General features: G+C 45.0%; 1 protein-coding gene across 1 annotated transcript in view; it reads left to right on the top strand.

The window, feature by feature from the left end:
• Positions 1-26,871, top strand: part of LOC146810320 (cholesterol transporter ABCA5-like) — a 1,540,893-nt gene that overhangs the window by 1,025,877 nt on the left and 488,145 nt on the right. Inside the window, exon 26 of the mRNA XM_085617316.1 lies at positions 1,140-1,277. Within this exon, the coding sequence (XP_085473442.1) occupies positions 1,140-1,277 (138 nt within the window). The remainder of the gene's footprint in view (positions 1-1,139; positions 1,278-26,871) is intronic.

Raw genomic sequence — 26,871 nt, 5'->3', positions numbered from 1 at the left:
CTATCTTCCATTTGTCTCACTGTCTGGGACACACAAAACTAACTGCCAGCTACACCTAGACATGTGACCCAGGAACAGGCTGCAGGCACCAAGTAGATAGAATTGGAAAATGCATTTATGAAAGTGCCATTTTTTGAATTGTGACTAAAAATCCAACTTTACCATTAAGGAGGGCTTTTGATTACAATTCTTTAGGAACCAAACACAACCTGCCTACATGCTCCCAATTGGAAGTTACAGCTTATTAAATGTAATAAGGTAACACCAATGTTATCTTATGGGAGTGACAGGCCTTGCAGTAGTGAAAAACTAATTTAAGTGTATTTTACTACCAGGGCATGTAAAACTTAAAAGAACATGTCCTACTTTTTAAATACATTGTGCCCTGCCCTATAGGCTGTGTAGGGCCTACCCCAGGGGTGACTTAAATATTAAAAGCAGTGCACCTGGCCCACTAGTAGCATTTAATGTACAGGCCCTGGGCACATGTAGTGCCTCTTTACTAGGGACTTGCAAGTAAATTAAATATGCCAATTGGGTGTAAGCCAATTCTGTTTAGAGGAGAGAGCACATGCACCTTCCACTGGTTAGTAGTGGTAAAGTGCGCAGAGACCTAAAGCCAGCAAAAAGGGACTCGGCAAAACTGGAGGGTTGACAGCAAAAAGTTAGGGGAGAGCCACACCACGGATGCCTGGTCTAACAAGTACTTTCAGGGCTAGCAGGAGCTACAGCGTCTGTTTTACTGCTCAGGTCAGCGAATAGGGATTCCCTTTGTAAGCCCCCTCTTCTAATCTTAGAGCTCAACAAGACATTTCTTACCTGGCCAGTGTTAAGTTGTAAGATTTATAGCTGGATAGTCAGCCACTAATGTATTTGTCAAACAGTAATCATGCAGTTTTTTTCCAGCTGACTTGATGGTAATATACAGTCACAGTATCAGCAGCTTTCACTTAAAGTAAACTCTTTGGATGGAAGTGTTGCATGCAAGTTGATTTATAGCAAAGGCGGACATGAACACATCTTTGATTATAATGAATAATGCCATTTAGTCTGATGTACTGACAATCTCTTCTCCTTTGAGCACAATCTTAAGAATCTTGTTTTATTTTTCTGTGAGGTGTTGCCTTTTTTTCTTTCAGACAGCTTTGATTACAGTGGTCATCACTGAAGTGACCTACTTCATAGGAAATGATTTGATTACTACTATTCTACATGACCTGTTTTCGGTCTTCATCCCGATCTACCCCCTTGTGGGATGCCTTATTTGCTTTATAAAGGTATGTTTTTACGTTATTCCCAATATCTTTATTCAGTGCATCAGAAAACTGTGGCATCTAACTGTAACGCTCTGTGCCATTTTGCTGACAGTCTCTAAGTGTTGTGCATCACATCCGAGTTTGGGACTGCTAGCCACTCTTAACGGCCCGTTCCCATCTTCAGCAGTTAAGTGATATTAAAATACGCAGTCTTTGTGAAGGTTTCCTTTTCAGTTTGAAACTAATTAGCAACATTACTGATACACCACAACTGGGGTTAGGAATTTAGGAGGGCTAGACAAAGACTTTTTTTCTAAGCAGGACGAGAAACTGGCAAAAATGCACTTATGTGACAGACATTTTCAAAGAAAGATTCTAAATTGGACTTGGGTGTTAGTTTCTCAATTTAGAAATACCTCCGATAAGTAAAACAGTTTAAAGTGCTAGAGAGTATTTGATAATAAGATCTATTTAAAGATTAACATGGGTTAAATATGTTTGCCACATTATGGGGTATTCCTAAAATTAGTTTCCAAAAGCTCAGCTATTGTAGATTTTTTAATGATTTTATCTTTCGTGGATTTAATTTCTGTCCTTAGGTTAGGATTCCCCGGTACATGTATTTAACATTTATCATTGCAAAACCACATTTTTTGTTCCTTTTCAATGGTAGCTATATAGTGGAAACCACCTCAAATTTATACCTTCTTCCTTCCCTAAGCCCAAGAGGCCTTCATTGATTCTTTCATTGACTATTGACTGAGAGGGAGCTGTCCTATCAACATTCTGATCATATTTAGAAGAAATTGGGAAACAATGTATTTGTACAACACGACAGCTTTATATTTTTGAGATGCCAGAGGTTGCTAATTTCTTTCTGTTTTTAAGCCCTTTTCTTGTCTGTAAGAGATGGAAACCTTAGCTTTTTGGGTTAGTTTTTTTCTGGTAAGTTTATCCCATGTTTTGGTTTTCCTTTTTTATATAAGGCTCTCAGGGACAGTTACTGTGATGTCATAGCATTTAACATGACATGTTAAATATATCTTAAAAAGCACAAACACATTCCCAAGCAAATCTCTTCTCTTTAGGAACTGAAGTTAATCCTGTTCGTTGTATTAGGCTCAATAGTGAGAGACAGGTTATGTATAATGTAGAAAATCTGCATCAGGGGCCTTGCACCTTAGGCATTAGGCATCCTCACTCCCAGCTAACTTTGCCTGTGATACAGGGGTGTAGTATAGTCTGTCTAGAAACTTGTAAATAATTTACTGTGTCTCCCATTCATAGATACTTATTTGGTGTGCATGGAGCAGTATGACTATTGCTCATCAGTTATGTCAGATGCTAATTAATGGGCCTAATGTGACCTCACCCTGGCATATGTGGGCTGCAGGTCCCCCATTGTACTTTACCGTGATCAATCTCCTGGGTGTGGGGCCTTCCACCACTAAGGAGAGCAGACTCCAGCTTCCGGGCGCCTGTAGATATTCTGCTTATAGGCGCCTAACTGTCTTTCAGGCGGTGATATAGAAACACATCTAGGGGAGAGCCCCCGCCCTGGGTGCAATCTGTCTGTTTAAGGAAAGTATTGTTCTTAGAAAGGTCTCACAATTTACAGATTTCCTGTGCCACCATTCATTTAGTGGACAGTGGTGCCAACGGGATCTCAAAGTGAAAGTTCCTGACCAAGGGCATGTGTGGGAAGTACATATTGTCCATCGCACACATAGTCGCTAGCCTGTGCCATGCCCGCACTGTACAATTAACTGTATGAATTTCATTTCTTGGTCTTTTTGGGTCTTTCAGTATTACAGTAGTGAAATTATCGGACCCACCAGGCCTGTCTCCAATCCTCTATGTGGAACCTTACAGTAATCATAAATCCAATGAGTGGCGAACTGGGCCAGTGCAATACATTCCAACCTAATCAGGGTTCTTGTCCTCCCCATGCCAGTTTTATCATTAAAGACCTAAGCTGCTGAAATTAGGCCTTATTCAATCAATCAATCAGTCAGGGGTTTTATAACACACGCTACTCCCCTGTGACAGTCTCAAGGTGCTGGGAGGGGGAATGGTCAGTAGTTCCCTTCAGCTGAACAGCCAGGTCTTCAGTGGCCTCCTGAAGGTGTTCAGGGAGGGGGCACATCTGATGTCGGTCTGGAGCTCGTTCCAGGCCTTGGCAGCGATGTATGAGAAGGATCTTCCCCCCGCTCTGTCTGTGTTGATGCGTGGGGTTTCTGCGAGGAAGAGGTTGGTGGATCAGAGGTTTCTTTGGGGTACGTGGAGGTTGATTCTGTTGTTGTGGTATTGGGGTCCGGTGTTACGTAGGCATTTGTAGGCGTGGGTGAGTATCTTGAAAGTGACTCTCTTCTCGATGGGGAGTCAGTGGAGCCTCCGTAGGTGTTGGCTGATGTGATTGTGTCGCCGGATACCGAGGACGAGTCTGGCGGCAGTGTTCTGAATCGTCTGGAGCTTGCGGAGTAGAGACTTGTTTATGCCGGCATAGAGTACATTTCCATAGTCCAGTCTGCTGGTGATGAGGGCGTGGGTGACTGTCTTCTTTGCCTCGGGGGGGGGGGGGGGGGGGGGATCCATTTGAAGGTTTTGCAGAGGATGCGGAGGGTGTTTAAGCAGCTGGAAGCAACAACGTTGACCTGTCTGTTCATGGAGAGAGAGGAGTCGAGTACGATGCCGAGGTTTCTAGCGTGGTCCATGGGGGTCAGGGGGTCCTGAGGGCAGCGGGCCACCAAGAGTTGTCCCATGCCAATGGGATGGTTCCGAGGATGAGGACTTCTGTCTTCTCAGAGTTGAGCTTCAGGCAGCTGGTGCTCATCCAGGCTGCGATGTCCTGCATTCCTTTTTGGAAGTTGAATCTGGTGGTGGTGGGGTCCTTGGTGAGGGACAGGATGAGCTGGGTGTCGTCGGCGTAGGACACTATGTTGAGACCGTGCTGTCGGACGATGGCGGCAAGGGGGGCCATGTCGATGTTGAAGAGGGTTGGGTTGAGCGATGATCCCTGTGGGGCTCCAAAATTGATTTCCGTGGGCTCGGAGAGGAAGAGTGGCAGTCTGATCCTTTGGCTTCTGCCGGTGAGGAATGATCGTATCCAGTCGAGGGCGGTTTCTTGTATGCCGGCGTTGTGTAGTCTGGCTGCGAGTGTGCGGTGGGAGATGGTGTCGAAAGCTGCTGACAAGTCAAGTAGAATCAGGGCTTGTAGTGAAAGAGCCACTCTTGTGGTTTGGCACCCTATGATGACCTCCAACTACCACGATTTTAATTGATTTTAGTGTGTTATTTTACCCTAGCCTTAATGTAGGATGGTCCTGCATATGCCTGCTTCTCTTCTCTCCTGTAGTCTTGCTGTCTTTCAGTGGGAGCTGTTACGGAGTGGAACAGTCTTGCCAAGAGCAGAGTGTGTGCATTTGAAGGCGTGCAGTTGTGCAGGAATGTTTACTGTATTGTGCATTGGTGAGAAATATGAGTTCTTACTATTGGCTTTGACATGGTTTAATGTCTTTCTGTTTTCTGACTTTACCCTGCTTTATGGCAGTGCTTACTATTTATTAGTTTTGACATGCTTTCATGTCATCTTGCTTTTCAATTCCATCTTGATTTGGGTTTTCTGTGTGCATGGCCTAACTAACTCCATTTTAAGCTATTTTCTGTGCTTGCACGTAGCTGCAAAGTGCGGAGGGCATGTTCTGCTCTTCCTCCTGTTTTTCACACTTTACTGACTAGAGAAAACCGGTTGTACATGGTCCGTCTCGAAGCCATAGCAAAGGCCTGATCAACCGATGCCGTGGCCTTGGAGCAGACTGGTACGGGCTCTCATGAGAACGAGGGGGCGAGGTTTGCTAGAAGCTTCGTTATGTTTGGATTTGTGTTAAAAAGGGGAGTCTCCACTAGTCTGGTGGGAGTTCGGGAGTTTGGATTCCGAGCGAGGGCAGATGTGTCTATCTCGGATTGAAACCTGGCTTGCTGAGCTCTGATCCCCTGTTGTGATTCCCCCAGTCAGAAGTGGGCAGTGTATGCACCAGGTGATGTATTTAGTTGTGTGGTTCTTTGATCATTGGAGGAGTTTTCTTTATGGTGTGGGAGGTGCACATCCAGAGTGATCCTCTACTGTGTGTGTATAGACCAGTGTATCTTACCTTATATCAGTTATTGCTTGTTTATTATTCAGTATTATAGTTTGCTCAGTTATTGATTCATGCCTTTAGATTATAAGTTTGCTACATATATTTGAATCTTATGCATTTGGTATCTGAGATAGCCTTTGTTTAGAGAGTATTATGTAATAAACCCCAAGCCTTATTCTAAAAGTGATAGTCTTTGCAGTTTGTGTTGAAGTCTTGCTGTGCCAGGGGAGGTAAGACATGCTCAAAAGTGTATATTATTCAAAGGTGCAGTGGTATATTTGTCTCCCAGGTGGGAGTGCAGGGATTGGGTGTGGCTTATTGGTGAGAAGCCACATTCAAAACAGGGCTGCGGTGTGGCCTTGGTCGAGGAGGGCGCGCATGTCGTTTGTGGCAGCGGGTAGGGCAGTCTCGGTGCTGTGGTTGCTGCGGAATCCAGATTGAGAGGGGTTGAGGATGGCATGGTCTTCGATGAACCTGGTTAGTTCTGCGTTGACGGTCTTCTCCGTGACTTAAGCCGCGAAGGGGAGGAGAGAGATGGGCCGGTAGTTTTGGAGATCCGTCGGGTCTGCTGAGGGTTTCTTGAGCAGAGGCCTGACTTCTACGCGCTTCCAATAGTCGGGGAAGGAGCCAGTTTTGAAGGTGGTGTTGATGGTGCGTTGCAGAATGGGTGCAATGGCAGCTCTGTGGTAGATGTGTGGTGAGCAGGAGTCTGAGGGGTCCACGAGTGGATGCTTTTCACGGTCAAGTCGGTCTCTTCGGTCGTGATCGTGGTCCAGGAGGAGATGGTGGGCTGGCCGGTGTTGCTGTCTGCGTAGCCATCGTAGCTGTCTACGGAGTCCGGCGTATGGTCGTTGAAGTCCTCGTAGAGGTTTTTGCTCTTCAGGTGAAGGTAGGCTCCGAGTTTGTTGCAGAGGTCCTGTGAGGGGGCGATGTCCGTAGCTTCGCTGAGTGACTTGGTGATTTCTTGGAAGAGGCTGCAGAGTTCCTTGGGGTTGCTGGAGTTGGTGTGGATTTTGATGTGGATGAAGGCTCTTTTGGTGGTTCTGATTTTGTTGATGCTATTCCGTCATGGTGTCCTTGTAAGTAGTGTAGCTTTCAGGTGTCTTGCTGTTGCTCCAGTTCTTTTCCAGGCGTCTGCAGGTGCGTCTGGCTTCTTGAGGTCAGTAGTGAACCAGGCCGCTTTCCTGGGGAGCTGTTTGTCGGGGTTGCATATTTGTCGAGGTTGCGTAGCGGGGTGAGTATGTCTGCGCAGTTGGAGGTCCACATGCAGAATTCCCTTGCTTGCGAGGTTGGCGTCGGTTGCAGCGGTGGGGGTGTTGTGGTTGAGGGTGGAGTTGAGTTGTTCCTCGGTGACTCTGCTCCAGTCTCTTCACGGGGGTGCGGAGCGGGTTTGGGCTGCTTGGGTTTGTTGATGAGGAAGTGTACGAAGTGGTGGTCGGTCCAAAGGGGTTTTGTGGTGTGACTGAAGAGGACACTGTTGCCTCCAGTGAAGATGGGGTCGAGAATGTGTCCTGCCTTGTGGGTCGGAGTGGTGATGAGTTGATTTAGTCCGATGTTGGCTAGGTTGTCGCGGAGTGCGGTGGAGTTAGGCGTCTTCTGAAATAGACATAATAGTTATGGTAATGCCACCATTTTCATTTTTGAGATTCTACCTGCCAATTGACAGCTGCAGTATTTATCCTTTTTTCAACAAAAGTCACAAGTTTATCAATTGTAGTGGCATGATTTTCACTTAACACAACCCTCGGGTTTCTGTGAAAGTGGATCCCGAGATAACAGATCAATGTTTCTTGCCATTGTAACAGCTGGTTTAGTATTGGTCGTGTGGTGACAGCTGTTCATGGCATCATGATAGGTTTTGCCCAATTCATTGTCAGGCCAGACCACTCCCCAAAGCCCATGATTTCTGGTATTATTGGTTGTAGATTGACCTCTGGATCTTTGACTACCAGGAGAATGTCATCTATGTGCAGGGAGATCAGTAGGCGCTGCGCGCCAAACCATATACCCATGTGGCCGTGAACTTCGTGTAGAACACACAACAGTGGTTCAGTTACCAATGCAAAAACTAGGGGTGACAAGGGACTTCTCTGCCCGGGTCCCACGTTGGATAGCTAAGTGATGTGACACTTGCTTATTAATACGTCTATGCGCCGTCAGGCATGCATACAAAAGAGAAATCCAGCGCATCATTGCATTTGTCAATCCCATTCTAGTGAGTGTCTCCATCATAAACGGACATTCTACTGAATGTAATGCTTTGGCTGTGTCGAAAGACACCGCAACCGCACTTCGCTCCGGATCAAGCTGATGCGCGGTGGTGAACAGAGTTCTCAAGTTGTCCCCTGTCAAGGGTCCCGGCATAAAGCCTGACTGGTCTGGTAGAACCATTTCATGCATCAGTGGCAACAGGCGAACTGCCAGTATTTTAGCCAGTGTCTTGTTATCCAAGTTTATAAGTGACAACGGTCTGTAGGATCCATACTCCTGCACAGGCTTCTCTGTTTTCAGCAGCATTATCACTATTGCCTCCTGTACTGTTTGGGGCAGCTCACCCTATAGCACGGCTTCTCTATCATTTCTCACAAATGTGTTGCAAGCAAATCTGTGTACTCCTTATAAAACTCACTTGTCAGACCTTCACTGCCAGGCTCTATGCCTGCTTTCAAGTCTGTGATCGATTTTTTTATTGTCTTCATCCATAACGGAGGAACACAATACCTCCCTCTCAGCCGCCTCCAACCATGCTGTCACTGCACCCACATACTGGCTCATGTCACCTGTCTACTCACTGCATGGGGAGCTATATAATCGAGTATAATAGTCGGTGAATCCTACCAGGATGTGAGTTGTGTGATGAGTTGTCTGCCCCTCTTCTGTGCTAATGATAAATATGTTGTTAGCCACCCATTTCTGCATTAAAACGTCGGATAGTGTTCGCCCAGAGTGCTTTCCGTCTCCATTTATTCTTGCCATTGCATATATTTTCCTAGATAATGAACTTCTCTCTCTGCCTCTTCATTATATTTTATAAGAGTGTGTAGTATGTTGTCTTGTAGTGAGGGGGCCAGTCCTGTAGTTTGCCTCTGTTCTAGGCTCTTTAGTTCTCTTTCCAGTATGGCCATTCTACCCCTAATGGATATGAGGATGCCATGCTCTTTGGTAATGCACTCCCCCCTGATTACCACCCTTGAATGCCTCCCAGAGAGCCCCCGTGCTCTCCACTCAGTCTTTATTTAGCTGAAAGTATTCAACTATGCATTGACTGCTCTCCTTCGTGAAGACGCTATCCGGAAGCATGGGTGGCTAGACTCTCCAGCTCGTGGTCACCTGTGGGCAATAAGGGAAGCATAGTGTCAGAACTACCGGGGAGTGGTCCGTGCAAGTGTTTGGAAGGTGCTCTATCAGCTCTGTGCATATCACCATATCTCGGGAACCCACTCAATAGCTAGCCTGGATGAACTGAAAAGTGCATATCCGTTTGGCGTGATGTACAGCTCTCCAGACATCTTGAAAGTCACGTTGTTGCATAGTGTTGACTAGTGCCTCTCGTATTCCCATTTGTTGCTTGTCCCTCACATTTGTGCTGTCTAGTGTACTGTCCAGTGTGTCATTGTGGTCTCCATCCCATGTAATCATTTGGGGGTTCAGTTTGCCACAGTTCGCCCCCACAATATGGAGGAACTGGGGGTCATGATGGTTTGGGCTGTACACATTCACTATGGTGACATGAGTATGATTAAGCACTCCCTGTACATTCAGGTGTTTTCTTAAGATCATAATTACAGACTTAGCTCACATTCAGCAACACGCACAGTCTGATCTGAAAGGCACAATCACAGTGCTCAGATACTAATTGTTTCCAAGCTAGACAAAGTACAGTTCAAAACACGCATTGCCATGTCACTTGATTTTCAACTTACCCCCTATGTTTGTTTCAGAAGAGCAACCCTTACACGCAGTTGCGTGCATGTGGCTTGCACTGAGGATGCCATATTAGCTGTGTTATAAATGCCCAATCCCTATTTGTTGACTACCCCGTGAGCCGTCCTCCATAGCCCAAACAGGAGTGCCATCTTTTTCTATCTTGTGTCGCCCTCCCAACTATATTCTACTAATCAAAAAGAATTCTGTTTACACATTATTGGGTGCCAATTAAATGCGTGGTGTGGAAATGTGGATTTTCCTGGTCAGTTATGTCCCCTATCTTGGACCCCAACGGTTCTATATGCATGTTACAAGTACATGTATGTTCCCTCCAGTTCCAGTTTCCAAGACGCAAACATATGTGCGTCCACCATCAACATGTTCTCTGTCAGATCCGCCATCAATGGGCTGGATATTCGATTCCTAAGTATGAAAGGCCACCGACTTTATATGGCTAAGTTACTCTATTTTTACAGTTCAGGCAGAATAGGCCCGATTCTGTCCTCAAAGCCTTTCCCTGCTCTCTGTCTCTGACAGCTTCAGCTTGAGCTCGCATCTGTATCCATGAACTTTGTCCTACTCCCTGTGCAGCTAACGGTGCCTGCCTCGGCCAGTTTCGCCTGCCTGCCAAGAAGCTGTATTTCACCTTCGAATTATCTACTTTGCTTTTCAGCCGATGCATTCCTGTCTAGTGATTTAGGTAAACATTTCCTTTAGCTCCCAAGCAAAGGACTCGGCCTTTCCGTCCTCATGCAAGTAATTCATAGCCCTGTCACCATGGAATATTCCCATCCTCTCGCATTCAGTGTAGACACTTAGACGCTTGTACACACACGCACAGTCAGTATAGAATAGATTCTGTCCGAGAGTCCTTCCTTGTGGATAACATAGTTCTCTAAACATAGGATGTTAGATATGATTTGGGATTAGGTTGACTTGACCCCCCAGACTTTTCGTCTCCACATGTAGAGCTAAATGTCAAGTCCCCTTCACCCCCTAGTTGCACGTCAATTACACGTCATGCTGCTGCGCGCGCATCTATGTTAAGTATTATCTTATAGATCCACCTATGTATGATAATCAGAGCCAATCATGTTTCTTTTTGCTCATTATTACGCCTAGTTTCGATTACGTATTTACTATGTCATTTCTCTTATCAATTGTTACGCCTTCTACATTCGTTTCATTGTAATGTATGACCTATAAAAGTTACTTCTTGTCAATAAAGTATTGTACTTCACTTCCTGAACCCTCGTGGTGACGGAACCTGAAGGCCGCCACTCGAGTCGGCCATTTTGGAATAAAGCCCATTCAGAAAACCTCTTATACCACGGATTCTGCCTCTTATTATTCTGAGCTATTTTACTTTATTTTAGATTCCGTATGAAATTCAGTCTAGGTAAAAGAATATTTACCACATAATGGCGCCCGAACAGGGACACTTTCTCATCTCACGCGCCGGCGGTGCGTTGCAGGCCCGGTCTCCTGCCACAGCTGGACGGACCATAACGCGTACCAGCAGGATTTCCTGTAGCTCCCTCCGGTCAAGCGGGGGCGACTGAGGCTGCGATCAACCCAGACGAGGCGGTGAGAAGTGCGAAGTATCCCGACCAGAGCCTAGCTGAGAGAGCAAGATCCGAGGTATACAGAGGCCCACCAGGTTTTCGAAGTCCCGATGTCCAGAGGGTCCGCTGTCCGCAGTCATCGAGTCCCGTCCATTCTCTGAGGCCTTCCGTTTCAAGGAGCTACTCGGTGAGTACCATCGCCGGGGAGGCGTGTTGACGCGCACATAGGTTGTGCCGGTCAAGACGGATTTGGGTACACAAATCCGGTCTGCACTGTTTAGCAGTGTATATGTACTGTTTAGCAGTATATCAAGTATTCCGAAGTATTCAGTTATTGTCAAAGAATTCAGCTTGGTGATTAGTTATGCAGACTGTCATCATTGTCGGTCATTTTTAAAATGTTTAATGTTTAATGCTTAAAGTGTTTAAATGTCTTGCATATTGTGGTATGAATGATTGTTCATTGTTCACTGTTCATTATTGTGTTTTTTCATATTAAGTGAGTTCAAGAGTAAGTATCAGATCAGTTGTCAATATGCCGCTCTTCTCGAAGTTAAGACAGATTACTACTAGAAAAGGGGTGCTTGAAGAAGCAGTTCCTATTCCTCCTAGGGACACTCCAGGGCATTTTATGTATCACAAGCATGGCTTAGATGCCATATTATTTCTTGATTTATGGGTAGATTATACCAAGGGATTGCCAGAAAGTCAAAGGTGGCCCGCAGCGGGAACCTGGGATGCAGAGTGCATCATGAAAGTGGAGGAAGAGTTATGGAAAAGAAAAGTCAGACAGTCACAGAAAGACGCTGTTGAGTTATGGCGTAAAGAATCTCATAGACGTACAGAAAAAGCACGTAGACAAGAAGAGAGGAGTAAAGAAAGTTCAAAGGAAGTTCAAGAAAATCTATTAATTGAGGAAGGTATCCGAATGAAATCAGAACAAGTAGATAGACAAAGAAATGCTCTTATGAATGGTATGTATCCCCTTCTAGCCGAAGGACTACCTAAGGCTGTTCCAGAAATGCCAAAAGACTTGCCACCCCCATTATTTCCAATTAAGGTACATCCTAAAGGGCATCCCAGAACCGCAGAAGATGTTTTTCTTTCCTCATATCTAGATGACGCAGCTCCCGAGTATGCTAACCCCGCACCACATAGACCGTCTGGCGGAGGGGTTCAACGTCAGGATCAGGTATCTGTTCCTGTGCAACAGCAAGTCCCGACACAAGCTCCGGCAAGCACATCTGTTTCCGCATCTGTTTCCGCAATCGATTCTACAGTGGTATCGACACCTATAGTTGCTGTGTCACGTTCGACGAATCCATTCACACCCGACGCCCCAGATGGGGCCACGGGAGGTGCTAGCAATACTTTTACGCCACCTAGAATAAATAAACTTGTTTTTCAAGAGTCAGCGCATTCACGTACACCCAAATTCGTAAGTGAACGTGCGCTTAAGGAACTCCTTATAGATTGTAGATATGACCCGGTGGTCGGTAAAGAGGACGAAATGGTCCTGGCATCATTACGTATCAGACGAGCCGCAGAGTATTTAGCGAGGTTACCAGGAATGACTACGCATCTAGATAAAATATATCATTTTGTTCAAACAGGGCGAGATCCAGAATGTATTAACAGAGCTATGGAATTCCAGAAAGTAGAGATACAGGGGGAACTGTTACGTTTCCTCATAAACTGTATGATCAGAAATCAAGATCGACCGGGGGTAGACCCGAATGCAATGCTTATTCTTACAAGATGGAGCCAGAATATATCAGAAGGGAGACACGATAAGCAAAACTGTATAATAGCCATGTGCCGAAAAATCCGTAAAGAAATAGAACGTATTCATGAAGAAAGATTGGAAACAGACGAGTTCGAGCAAGATGAAGTGTCCGAATCAGGGAATTCCGCAAGACAGTCAGAGACCATAGCCTACGTAGGCAGAGGAAGATCCTGTAATAATACTAGATGCTTTTCTGATCCCATACACTCTGTATGTCCAAATAATAGCAGAACGTATCCGACGCCTGTAATAAATCTGAAGTCTCCTGAACATTTGTTTCAAGCCGCAGATAAAATACTACGAGAACGAAGGGGTTACCACCTCCTCGATTCCATGGATGAGAAAGAATTAGCCAGATCAGCCGTTCACTGGATTGACAGTCCTGAAAAATACGGTGATGAGACCGTAGCACACACGTTTTTTAACCTCAGTGCAGATGAACAACGTTTAGCTGGAATCTATATGATTCAGCAACTCCTTATATTATATAAGAGCCAACATGCTGACCCTGGTCCTTTACCTAATATATTAACGGAACTACTCGCGAACAGATGGAGAGGTTCTAGTAACAAGTTAATTAAAGAAATATTAGTGTCACGTAAACAGTATGTCCTTTTTGAAAGTCCGGATTCTTTCTCGCTGCCCCGCAAAGAAAGAATGCCGTATTATATGGATAGACAAAATCCCTTACGAGAAGTGCACCCAATAAAAGGCGAAGACAATCAGTTTCACCGTGTATTTGTATACACACCCATAACAAAAATTGAATTGTTAGAAATGAAGAAAGTAGTACCCAGTCATGACAAAGACCCAGCGGGTTTCCACCGAGAAATTAAGGACATGTTACTGATGGGAGAGTATACCTATCCTGATATTATGACGATATTAAAGGTGCTCTTGCCTGCTGGCATTTATGAAAAACTGAAAGAAAAAGAGTGGGAAGTGGGAGACCAAAAGATAGATTGGACAGCATTAGAAACGGAAGAAAAGGCCCGAACTGCAGGTTCAGGGCTCGGGGATAAAGTTAAAGCATTACCAGGTTTACTAGTACAAGTACTGCCACGTTTATTAACTACGAAAAAGGAAGATTGGGGTGCAATCTCAGCCTGTAAACAAAAGCATGATGAAGACACAAGTGATTATTATGCCCGATTTGAAAAATGTTTTGGAATAAATAGTGGTATAAAAACAAGTAGTGAGTCGTATCCACATTTATTTGTGACAAAATTAGTAGAAAATGCATTACCTCCAGTAAAGAATAGAATATTGAAATTCGAGAGTACCTGGCAAAGTAACACTCCGTCACAAATGCTACAAATGTTACAGTATCATCACAATAGAATTAGAGATGAACAAGAGCACGAACAAAGACGTATGAAAGATACAAAAATGAAAATGCTAGTGTCTCAGACAGTACCAGCTGAAGGACATAAAAAGGGTATGATACATTCCGATTCAGCAGGACCGGTAAAAGGGACATGCAATTATTGCAAAAAGCCAGGTCATTACGTACACGATTGTCCAGTTTTAAAACATAATATCGCCATAGGTAAAACACAAGAAAGACAACGGCCACTCAGACAGGATCAGAATGAACAAGGAGCTATGCAGCATGCCCAGGCCATGCCAGCCGCACAACAGCCAATACAGTTTGTGCCAGCTGCACCACCGTTGCCTGCTACTGCCACACAAACCACAACACGACAAATGTATCAGACCGCACAGTATGAATATCCTGAGTATCAGCGTTACGCATGAACTAGCCTAGAGAGGGAAGTTGACTTACCCCTTATCGAGATTCCTGTAGATCAAGAAGGACCTTATGTACATAGTAAATTATTAGGTCAAGATAGAAAATTCTTACTCGATACAGGGGCAAGTCGAACAACTATAAAACGTAGTGAAGTTCCAGGGGCACCCCTCTCAGGCTCTCAGAATATCTCCCTTGGTTTTTCAGGAAAACCTATTGTTAATGAAGTATCACAGCCTCTTCCACTTACGATAGGACCTTTGACACGAACTACAGATTTATTGCTTACTAAATCATGCCCAGAAAATCTGTTAGGAATTAAAACTCTGAAAGCCCTAGGAGCCATAATATGTTGTTCTCCGGAAGGAGTAAGGTTGTTTTTACGCGATTTTAAAGGTCACTATGTGTCTAGAGACATGGATCCCCGACTACAGACTTTACCTACACATCTATGGGCACAAGGCCCTACTGATGTTGGTTGCATGAATATTACACCATATCGAGTCACACTCAAGGCAGGAGTGGTACTACCACGAATGCGACAATACAAGTTACCGCAAGATGCTGTAGTGGCTTTGCTGAAAATCATTGATGAGCTAATTGCCCAAGGAGTAGTTGTAGAAACAGACTCCAATGTATGTAATTCACCGATAATTCCGATTCTTAAACGAACTGATCCTACTGCTCCGCCAGTATACCGATTGGTTATTGATTTGCGTGAACTAAACAAGTGCATTGTGCCACAATTTCCTGTGGTCCCCGATATATCATCATTATTGACAGCAATTGATTCCGAAGCAACATTCTTTACTGTAATTGATCTCAAGAATGCCTTTTTCAGCGTCCCCATAGATCCGGAAAGCCAATATTTGTTCGGATTCAGTTTAAATGGGCGCAGTTTTAAATTCTCACGCGCTCCCCAAGGATTCACAGAAAGCCCCAGCATCTACAGCCAAGCACTGAAACGAGAACTTGACAGTATTCACATGCCAGTCAATACTGCACTACTTCAATATGTCGATGATCTACTGATCACCGCGAGAAGCGAACCCGAATGTGAAAAGGCTTCTCTGACAGTTTTACATTTTCTAGCCGACAAGGGGCACAAGGTGTCTCCTTCTAAGCTGCAATTCTGTGTCCAGCGAGTTATTTATCTTGGTCACTCGCTGTCCAAGGAGGGAAGGCAGCTTACACCAGATCGCATCCAGTTAATTGCTAACATGTCAATACCCCAGACACAAAAGGAGGTGCGGGCTTTCATAGGCCTCACTTCATATTGTAGGCAGTGGATCCCTCAGTACGCATTTCTAGCAAAACCACTCATTCAGTTAACCACACAGGAGGCAGCCACATCGACTGTTCTCCCTTGGACTCAGGAACATACACAAGCTTTTGAAAGCTTAAAGAAAGCTTTATGTCAAGCACCTGTTTTAGCAACACCATGTTATAGCAAACATTTTACACTCTTTGTTACAGAACGCGAAGGTACTGCCTTGTCAGTACTCACTCAGGAACAAGCAGGATCACGCAAGCCATGCGCTTATTTTTCCAGTACATTAGATCCCGTAGCTCAGGCTTTGCCTGCGTGCCTGAAATCAGTAGCAGCAACAGCTTTAGCAATCAGACAAAGCGATGCCATAGTGTTAGGACATCCATTGACAGTACAAGTACCACATGCAGTAGAGGTTCTTGTGAACCGAACGCAAACACAACACTTGACCATAGCAAGACTTACCGGTTATGAACTGACATTGTTTCAGCCACACATAGAGATCCGACGTTGTAATACATTGAATCCTGCTACACTGTTACCTGTAATTGGAACAGACCCACTAGCTCATGATTGTGTTGAGATTATTGAAATAAAGACGAAACCTAGACAAGACTTGACAGACGTTCCATTGTTAGATCCAGACCTGACGTTGTATGTAGACGGATCGTGCATGAGAACAAGTACAGGAGATTTAGTGGCCGCGTATGCAGTCACAACAGACACTGAAGTTATTGAGACAAACTGTATAGATACTTTGTCAGCCCAAGCAGCAGAACTTATTGCTCTAACACAAGCCTGTATTCAAGCCACAAATAAGAAAGTTAATGTATACACTGACTCACGTTATGCATTCGGAGTTGTACACGACTTCGGCGTGCTGTGGCGAGAGAGAGGTTATTTAACTTCCCATGGTGCCCACATTCAGCACGGACCCCTCATTCATGCCTTGTTAGACGCAATACATCTACCCACTGCTATATCGATTATGAAATGTAAAGCACACACGAAGGTTACTGATATCATTTCTCAAGGCAATGATTTAGCTGACAGAACAGCTAAACAGACTGCTCAGACTCGCACATTCGACATGACAAAGCCAATAGTTCAGACACCAACACAGTGTATGACAATTAAGGATCCCGCACTTGACGTAATTGACATACAGACACATGCTACTGCAGAAGAATTAAAGAAATGGACTGAACTAGGAGGGATCCAGACAGATCAGGGATGGATGACGAAGGAGAAATCTGTATGGTTTCTTCCTGACTCTATGGTCCAAGCCATTATAGCTACAATTCACAGTCCGGCGCATTTAGGGGAGAAAGCTATGCTAGATAGCATTCAACACATTTGGTTCAATAAACATTTACGAGCAGCAGCTAAACAAAAAGTCCGTACCTGTATGATATGTTGTCAGTTCAACCCAGGAAAAAGTGTTCCCGTAGAACAGGGTGGATTTCAGACTCCTGATCATCCTTTTGAAGTGCTCCAAATGGATTATATCCAGATGGAACGATGTCGAGGATTCAAATATGTTCTTGTAGTTGTCTGCGCTCTCTCCCGATGGACTGAGGCGTACCCAGTATCAGATTACACGGCCCCGACTACTGCCAAACAGTTAGTTCGAGAATTCTTCCCACGGTACGGTTTACCACGTGTTATATATTCAGATAACGGCCAGCCTTTCTCATCCGAATTAATGAAACATGTCTCACTTTTGTTGGGATATCAGTGGAAATTCCACTGTGTCCGACACCCCGAGGCAGCAGGTCTCGTGGAACGACATAATCAAATTTTGAAAATCAGATTGTCTAAAATATGTAAGGAGAAAGGTGTTGACTGGATAGTAGCCTTACCAGTTGCACTATTTTACATAAGAATGGTAGCACACTCTCGAACAGGGCTATCCCCGTATGAGGTGATCTTCGGAAGACCACCAAATATGTGGGGGACGCCTATACCACGTAAAATAACTGATGTTAATTGTGATATGCTAACAGATTACTTGGCTTCCTTGATGTCTGCACTACAATCTTGTCGTTCACAGGTGGCTGCAGCCTTTCCTGACAACACTGAGGTGAAACCCCATGACGTTGTTCCGGGTGATCTGGTGTTTGTGAGGAATTTCGACCGCAAGACCCAGTTGGAGCCCAGGTGGAAAGCACCGAAGCTAGTCCTGTTGACCACAAGAACAGCCGTGAAAGTTGAGGGCCGCAAGGGCTGGATACATTCCAGCCACATCAAGAAATTTCATGGACTATCCTCGGATATAGACACTGTGCCCTGCACTCCCTCACAGACTGATTCAAAACTTCCCTTTGTTGAACAGAATGACTCTCAGAACTATAAATTAAAGCTTAGGCCCAAACAGTCGAGCAATTTGATTGTTTAAGTCCTCTCCAAGGTGAAGCGGTTGAATTGTCTCTGACATGTATCCCTTGGACCTGAGTAGAGAAAATACCCGAGAAATGTTGAAACGACAGGCGTATTGTAAATCACTGCGTAGCTACTGTATGAGGACATTATTAATTCTGTTTTTATTGAGTCTTTTAATAATTATTACGAGTGTGATTTTGCACATATATCATCCTATTTCTAGACATGTTTATAATGTTGCTGCTGAACATTCTTTTAGTGACCTACCGCCACATGAATTATCTTATAGACTTGCGCTGCGCAATAACACTTTCATTAGTATGTTACATCATTCCCATCAGACTAGTAATGCCACCAATTGTTGGGTGTGTGGCCGACTCCCTCCCTATCAGAATAACAAAGGAGTTCTGCCTTTCTTTCCACATCTGTTCACACATAATGGCTCCTGTGGAGCATGGTTTAGCTTACTAAATTCCATAGACCCAGACACAGCAGTTTATCAACAACATTGGATATGGGGAAATCTGAATCTAGTTTTATTCAACGTCTGTCACCCTAATAAGGAGGGTCACCCCAGTAGAACAGGAACTGATCTAGAAAATGAAGTGTATAAATTAGGTAATTTTACACCTAATCTTATGATTCTGAATGTCAAATCCGAAGTTGAACTAATTCTGCCCACTATGTCAGTATTTCCAGTTAAGGGTGAATTATGTGTAAGAAAAGTTGGTTCCATACATATGGGCCATAGCCAATGCGTTACTACAGTAGAATATAGTGATCGAGGTAAATCTTCATTTAGAGCTTCTCGCCATTCTTACTTTATATGTGGTCAGACGGCATATATGCGTCTGCCTCTAGATTGGGATGGTACCTGTTACATAGCATTCCTTTTGCCACCTGTTTTCCTAGCTCCTCCTGATTATTATCGAAATGTTCATTTAGTACACAATAGAGAGCGAAGAGATCTCCCAGTTGTCGATTATACTGAGACGGCATGGGACAAGTATGTAGATTTCAATAAAGGTATCTTTCCCTATATAGGTACAATATCAAATAGTAAGCTGATACGTAGACTAACCAAGACTCTTGAAGCTGTAGTAAACGAGACTATAGCCGCCCTAGGCAATCTGACAGAGGAACAATCAGTGATGAGAATTGTTGTTCTTCAGAATCGTCTTGTCCTTGACGTCATCCTGGCCGATAGGGGCGGAGCTTGCAGGGTCATCGGATCCAGCTGCTGCATATTCATACCAGAAAATTCGCCATCTGTATATAAAGCTATAACACGCCTTCATAAGATTGTGAGCCAGATACACGAGAATCCAGGCACTTGGACGTGGTCCGGGTGGTTTTGGAGTGTGATATCAGCCTGGGGATGGAGAGTTCTATCCTTCCTAGGTATTGGCCTTCTTATGCTCTTCAGTTGCTGTTTATGCCTGCAATGTGGACCAGCGATTTGTGGTCTGTGTGCCACATCGTGCATTCCATATCAAGGTTCTCGTTCAAAATGCCGGAAGAAGAAGGAAGAAGAAATGATGCTCCATGAGCAAATCGATGGATTGATGAAGATCGATATCTCTTGAAGGGCAAGTAGGGGGACAAGGAGGGAATGTGGAAATGTGGATTTTCCTGGTCAGTTATGTCCCCTATCTTGGACCCCAACGGTTCTATATGCATGTTACAAGTACATGTATGTTCCCTCCAGTTCCAGTTTCCAAGACGCAAACATATGTGCGTCCACCATCAACATGTTCTCTGTCAGATCCGCCATCAATGGGCTGGATATTCGATTCCTAAGTATGAAAGGCCACCGACTTTATATGGCTAAGTTACTCTATTTTTACAGTTCAGGCAGAATAGGCCCGATTCTGTCCTCAAAGCCTTTCCCTGCTCTCTGTCTCTGACAGCTTCAGCTTGAGCTCGCATCTGTATCCATGAACTTTGTCCTACTCCCTGTGCAGCTAACGGTGCCTGCCTCGGCCAGTTTCGCCTGCCTGCCAAGAAGCTGTATTTCACCTTCGAATTATCTACTTTGCTTTTCAGCCGATGCATTCCTGTCTAGTGATTTAGGTAAACATTTCCTTTAGCTCCCAAGCAAAGGACTCGGCCTTTCCGTCCTCATGCAAGTAATTCATAGCCCTGTCACCATGGAATATTCCCATCCTCTCGCATTCAGTGTAGACACTTAGACGCTTGTACACACACGCACAGTCAGTATAGAATAGATTCTGTCCGAGAGTCCTTCCTTGTGGATAACATAGTTCTCTAAACATAGGATGTTAGATATGATTTGGGATTAGGTTGACTTGACCCCCCAGACTTTTCGTCTCCACATGTAGAGCTAAATGTCAAGTCCCCTTCACCCCCTAGTTGCACGTCAATTACACGTCATGCTGCTGCGCGCGCATCTATGTTAAGTATTATCTTATAGATCCACCTATGTATGATAATCAGAGCCAATCATGTTTCTTTTTGCTCATTATTACGCCTAGTTTCGATTACGTATTTACTATGTCATTTCTCTTATCAATTGTTACGCCTTCTACATTCGTTTCATTGTAATGTATGACCTATAAAAGTTACTTCTTGTCAATAAAGTATTGTACTTCACTTCCTGAACCCTCGTGGTGACGGAACCTGAAGGCCGCCACTCGAGTCGGCCATTTTGGAATAAAGCCCATTCAGAAAACCTCTTATACCACGGATTCTGCCTCTTATTATTCTGAGCTATTTTACTTTATTTTAGATTCCGTATGAAATTCAGTCTAGGTAAAAGAATATTTACCACAGTGGATATAATTATTACTAGTATTCCCTCAATCTGGAAGTCCAACAAAACTTACGTCACAAATGTACTATACATACAAATAAAAGGGGGCCATCCTTGTAAATCATTATTCCGCTTCCAACAAACCATAGCCATACCTTCTCAGTAAACAACTATTGTACAGGGGTTGACCCATCCTCCTCCTAACTTCTAAGCTATATTTCACTTCTATCCACATCTGTCCATTTAAAATGGTAAAGTCTATCTGAATTCATATCAATGGTATATTATGGACAAAAACAAACTGGTGCCATCTTTAAAGGTCTGTAATCCTGTTCTAACAAACTAAAGTGTATCTTCCCTGCAAGCAATTATTTTACATGGTTTGAATTGTCCTCCTTCTATCCATATCATAATACAACCAATATCTTTTTGTCAAATACTTGCAATTAATATGTAATTAGACATTTTTTACAGCTACTTTCACGAATGTATGACAGAATTCCGCATGCATTTTTCACGCATGCCTTAGGAACTCCGTCATTTGAACGAAAGCGTCTATAGCACGCATTTGTTCTGCATGCAAGTCATTGTAACGACTTGCCTTAGGGGGGTGCTGGATATTGGAATAGCTTCATTTACTATTCCAACTCTAGTCTGCGCAACACAAGAGAAGGTGTTGGACTTTAATTCCAAAACCACTCCACCATTGCGACCCCCTAAAGCAAGTTGTTTTAACGATTTGCGTGCAGAATAATTGCGGCTAAAGATGCATTTGTTCTGTTTCCGGCGCTGTGAAGGCACAGCATGATTCCGGCTTTGTCCTAAAGGACGTTTCCCCAAGTCACTACTAAGAGGGACTCACTGTTCCTTTTAAGCTATCCAATATTGCACACTTTAGTCTTTCATTCTCAAACATATTCATATCTTACTAAGAACAGACCTCAACACCCCAGATTACATTTTAACTTAATAATAGTCATGACCTATACTCCTTATAAATTTGGTTGTTACGTCACTAACAATTGTGGAATATTTCCTACTTTCCTAAGCAGTTTTGTAATACAAGGTCTATTTTTAAGCCCTTCACTACTGCTTTCAGTTACGTAATTCTGTGGGTTTATAGGCAGCGCAAGTTCAGATCTCTATTCCTCCCCCTCGGGTCTATACACATTTGTTCACCTCTATGAAATTTAAAATCAGCATGAGTTGTCCTTGTCTCTCACATGGAAATACGTGATGCAGTTGTGGGACATGTCCTACTTTCCTCTGAAGTATTGTAACTCATGGTCTTTATTTATGTTGTTCTCTACCGCTTTCAGTTTCATAATCCAGCGGGCTTCAAGACGACACAGATTCAGCTTTCTATTCCCCCGTCGGGTCTGTACATATTTCTTCAATACCAAACCTAAAATCAACACGGGGTGTCCTCTTTTCACATACTGGGACATGATGCATTAGAATATATCAAATCCTCAACTTTCATTGCTTGTAGTTCTAAGATTCTCTCTTTTAAATGCCTAAGGGTGCTGCCCACATAGATCTTACCACAAGCACATATCTACTGTATTCCAGAATACCAATATAAGTAAAAGATTTCTTCTTGTGAGGAACAAAGTGCCAGTATTTATTCTGTATCCTGCTCAATTTACCAGCATCACTCCCAAAAGTTGTAATAAAACTCACTATATTCTTTTTTGTGTGTTTTTTCTTTCCTCTGTTATCCCTAAGTGTGTTGGCACATTCCATGGCCAGCAACTTGCTACTTGCTCTTTCTATCAGACCATGGTCATTACCCTTCATTAAGAGCCTGCATTTCAAATCCACCAAAATTATCATGAAGTTCTTTAGCATTGCTTGCTCTTGCCATCATCCCCATTGGTATAGCTCTAATCTGGCTCTGTGGATGTGAGCTGTCTGCATGTAAAATCGAAATTCATGAAGTATTTATTTCAATACATCCTACACTGTAATTTTCCATGTGAAAATATGATATATCAAGAAAGAAATATTTAAGGAAGACCTACTTTAATGATTAACTATAATAAGGCATACAATGGAGATGAAGCTAATATGATTACATTTGTGCTATGAATAAATACACTAGACTGTACACCTTCTTGGAGCAGACCCGGGCAAAGAGCCTTTAAATATATGTTTCAAATACAGGAACATTCTGCTCCTGGGTTCCTTTTGAAAGGAACCCCAAAATAATACATTTCTGATCGATAAATAAACACCACCATGAAATGAAGTCTATTTTACTTATTTTCTGAAAAGGAAAAAGAAGAGAAACATGCATGTAGGAAACTCAGTCATATAATTTTAAAAAGCACATTTCTTCCAGTTGCTGCAAAATGAATGTCAATGTAGGCTGCCTTTGGACTAGTCGTGTCAACTAAAGCCTAGTTATGCTAAGTAAAACACATTTAAATCAAGCATTAAATAGAGAAAGCTCAAGAGGAGGAAAAGTTGCCTAAAGGCTTCCCATCTTCCTCAGTTGACCCCAGACCTTATTTGAAGACCATGCTTAGACACGTGGGAATGGTTGGTACCCAAACCTCTTTTAAGACACAATTGGCTGCATATCGAAGCCAAACACTGCCCCTCCCGAGGCTGGATGTTGAGTCCTGTGCATCATTCCCACTGCTCTCATCTGTGCCACAGCCCTGTGGCTCTGTTTGGCACCAAAGCAAGTCATTGGAGCTGAGATGGGATCCAGCCAATAGCCTGCAGCTTCCTCTCAGGGGTCACTGGAGTCCTACTCAGACACAAGTAGCCCCAGCACTCTCCAACAAAATACTTCAGCACCCCAGTCATCCTGCACCACACCGATGATCCTTGGGATGACCATGATGTGGATCCTCTGGTGGACCCTGATCGTGACACTGTCCATGTTAGAGCTTCCCCTCCAGACCCACCACTGCATATCATAGCATTATCCAATGCTCAGCTGCCTAACACATGTACGCCACCTTACAGCATGATGACTTTCTGGTGGAAATGCTTTTCATAACCCAACACTTTCTACAGTATTTGCCTGTCCTCAAGGGGATGATAAAATGTTCCCCTGAGATCTTTAAGAAGCTGGTGAAATACCGCGTGGTAAAAATATAAAGCTAGCACCCTCAGATCCACTCTATTTGCGGGTCATGTACCACCAGGCTCCTAGTCCTTTCAACCACCCGTAAAAGAATATCGGCCCAGGCAATCTGTGAGGGTCATTTCCGACCAGACTTTTAGTCCTTTTCACCACCCGTAAAAGAGTATCAGCCCATGCCACCCCCCTTCTTTTGACAAGGAGAGTAAGCGTATCAATACCACTGACAAGAGGGTTGCAGGTGGTGCTTCCACACACTGGTGCATCACCAATTCAGTGGATCTCCTGTCTTGTTACAAACGGGGACCAGTGGGAAAAGATGGAGGTCATACTCCAGCATCTCCTGGACCAACACCACAAAGGGGGTAGGAAATAGGAGAGAAAGGGAAAGCTATTTCCTACACAACCATCAGGTGTGTCTTGGTTTCTGCTGATAAAGCTGCCAAGGAAGTGAATACCTCTGTCATACTCAGACGCCACTCGTGTGTGTGTGTGTGTGTGTGTGTGTGTGGGTGTGTCTGGCTTGAAGCGGAGGTCCAACATCTTATCAACCTTCCCTTTGTTGTGAACACAAATTAGCCCAACAGGTTGATGAGATGTTGGAAAAAATAAAGAACACCAACACCACTAAGGCCATAGGTACCCTTCAAGTTCCTTCCACCAGGGTTCATTTGGAAGGTGATCAACAAGGGGCGGGCCCAAGGCCACTTTCTCAGAAACAACACAGCCCTATCAATGACAGCAACACTGTTCCCACCAGAAGGGCAGGAAAGGGTTACAAGCAGTGCTCCTTCACAGGGAACAACTCTAAAGGTTGTGGTAGAGACACTCCCTCCAATGGAGCTTCTACTTCCTAAAACTGACTTGCTCTGCACCCCACTCCCCAATCACACTTTTTATGTCAGAGGGAGACTCCAGGGATTTCTTCCCTGCTGGGAGGAGATCAGCACTGACCGGCAGGTTCTATCCATCATCGAGTACTGACTCGAATGCATTTCAGCCCCACCAATCATCCTACCTCCTTGTGCACACACTCTTAGCCCATAGCACCTGGCCCTATTGAAAGAGGAGGTTTAAACTACTGAATGGATTTACACCGAATCACAAAAAAGTCACTTTCTTGACCAACAGCTATTTTTCTGCCAACTGTGGTGTAATTCCATTCAGGAGTTCAGGCTGTAGCTGTTGTTAACACTGCCTGGGGAGCCGATATTGCTGCTTATTACCTGCCTTGGTGCCTTAGAACGCCAGAGATCTGTGCTTGCCTGTTCCGGTAGCGACCCAGTCTGGCCTGCGCGTGGGGTGCAGCCTGCCAATTCGCATTTGCCTGGTGCTTCCCTCCTGAGACCGGACCCGCTGAACGAAGGCCCGCTGCCCACCGGACTCCGAGAGGCTGCCACCGCCCACCTCTGGTTGGTGCTGCCGCCGCCCTCCCGGGGTGCGCGCTCGGACCTGGGTCGAAGATCTGTACTTGCGATGGCACAGCCTTTACTGTGTGCGCGGGCCTGGGGACCGACCTGCTCCGCACCAAGGGGGTCTGCCACTTGCCTGGATCGGCGTGATTGCTGACACCCAGCCGTGGCCATGCTGCCATCGGTGACTGGGCGTGCGCGGCTGGGGGCCAGTCTGAGGTACAGCTTCCTAGGTGGTGCGGCTTGGACCGTACTGGTGGACCCAAGCGGACGGCCTACTCTGCACCGGGCGGGTGCGGCTGAGGAGCGTCGAAGTTGGGTGCTGGGGCCGAGGTGGTGATCGGAACCGGCACCACTCACCAAGTAAGGTGCCGTGCCAAGGGCCTGGTATTCTGTGAAGCCGGGACTCTGGTCAGCCTGGACCTCCCCCTCTCGCTCTAACTTGCAAAGCAGAGATCCTTGCCTCGCCCCAGGGTCGGCCTGGCTGCTCGGTGTGCTTCCCTCCCACTGCTCCTCCACCCGGCGGACATCCTGTGGTGGCGCTGCGGGGAGCCCTGCGAGGCCACTGTTATTTAGGCCTGATGCCTTGGAGTACACGACTCACCTGCTAAATCCCTGACCCAAGGGGGCCTGTTGGCCTGAGCTGCGAATCTACCAGGCGCCACTGGGCAGAACTGCTCCTCACAGAGCGGACAGAGAGACTGTGGTAGTATCTTCTTTGAGGCCCCCTTAGAGTCTGCAGGCTATGTCCCTTTCCTGCACAAATAGATGGACTGAGTGGTCGCTGCTCTGTGACCGCTCGGGCTACACTTGCCAGTCAGCTGCAATGCACAAGGGTTGACACGTTTAGCCTAATAGACGTGCACGGTCCCGCATTTGCCAAAATTTCAGTTTTCTGACCCAGTTTTCCCTCCTGGCACGGCGTCTGGCAATACAGGGACCAATGCAATGGGGAAGGCTGACGCGAAGCAGCCCAAGCTCAATTTCGAGGGCAGTAGAACATAGAGGACCAGCGAGTCATCCTCGGAGGCCGGCGAGCGGGCCACACAGACGGACAGAACCGACTCATAAGATAACAGCATCTGCTCCATACTCCTTGAAGTCAAGTCAAGCCTAAAAACTATCGATTCCGAGATTGATACCTTAACGGCCCGCTTGGACCAAGTCAAGCAGCGAGTAGACGCTCATGAAACCCGCATCTCACAGCTGGAGGCAAGGGTCTCTGATGCGGACGATACGGTGCGGAAAATTGTCAACGCCTCTTGAAAATGGATAAAGTGCTCGAGATCATCTGCGCAAAAAACGAAGACCTTAAATCCCGCAGGAACAACATTCGAATCGTAGGTCTCCCCGAATCCACTGCAATCGACAAGATGGAGACCTTCCTTGAGTCCATGCTGAGCTTTTTCGGCATAGCCGTATCGGACATTTTTATCGTTGAGCAGGCGCACAGATCGCTCGGCCCACGACCACCACCGGGGACTCCTGCACGGCCCATAATAGCCCGCCTGCTG

The sequence above is a fragment of the Triturus cristatus genome, chromosome 7, assembly GCF_964204655.1.
Source record: "Triturus cristatus chromosome 7, aTriCri1.1, whole genome shotgun sequence".
Classification (NCBI taxonomy): Eukaryota; Metazoa; Chordata; class Amphibia; order Caudata; family Salamandridae; genus Triturus; species Triturus cristatus.
The sequence above is the reverse complement of the archived record's forward strand: the minus strand, read 5'-3'. Positions and strand labels throughout refer to the sequence as shown.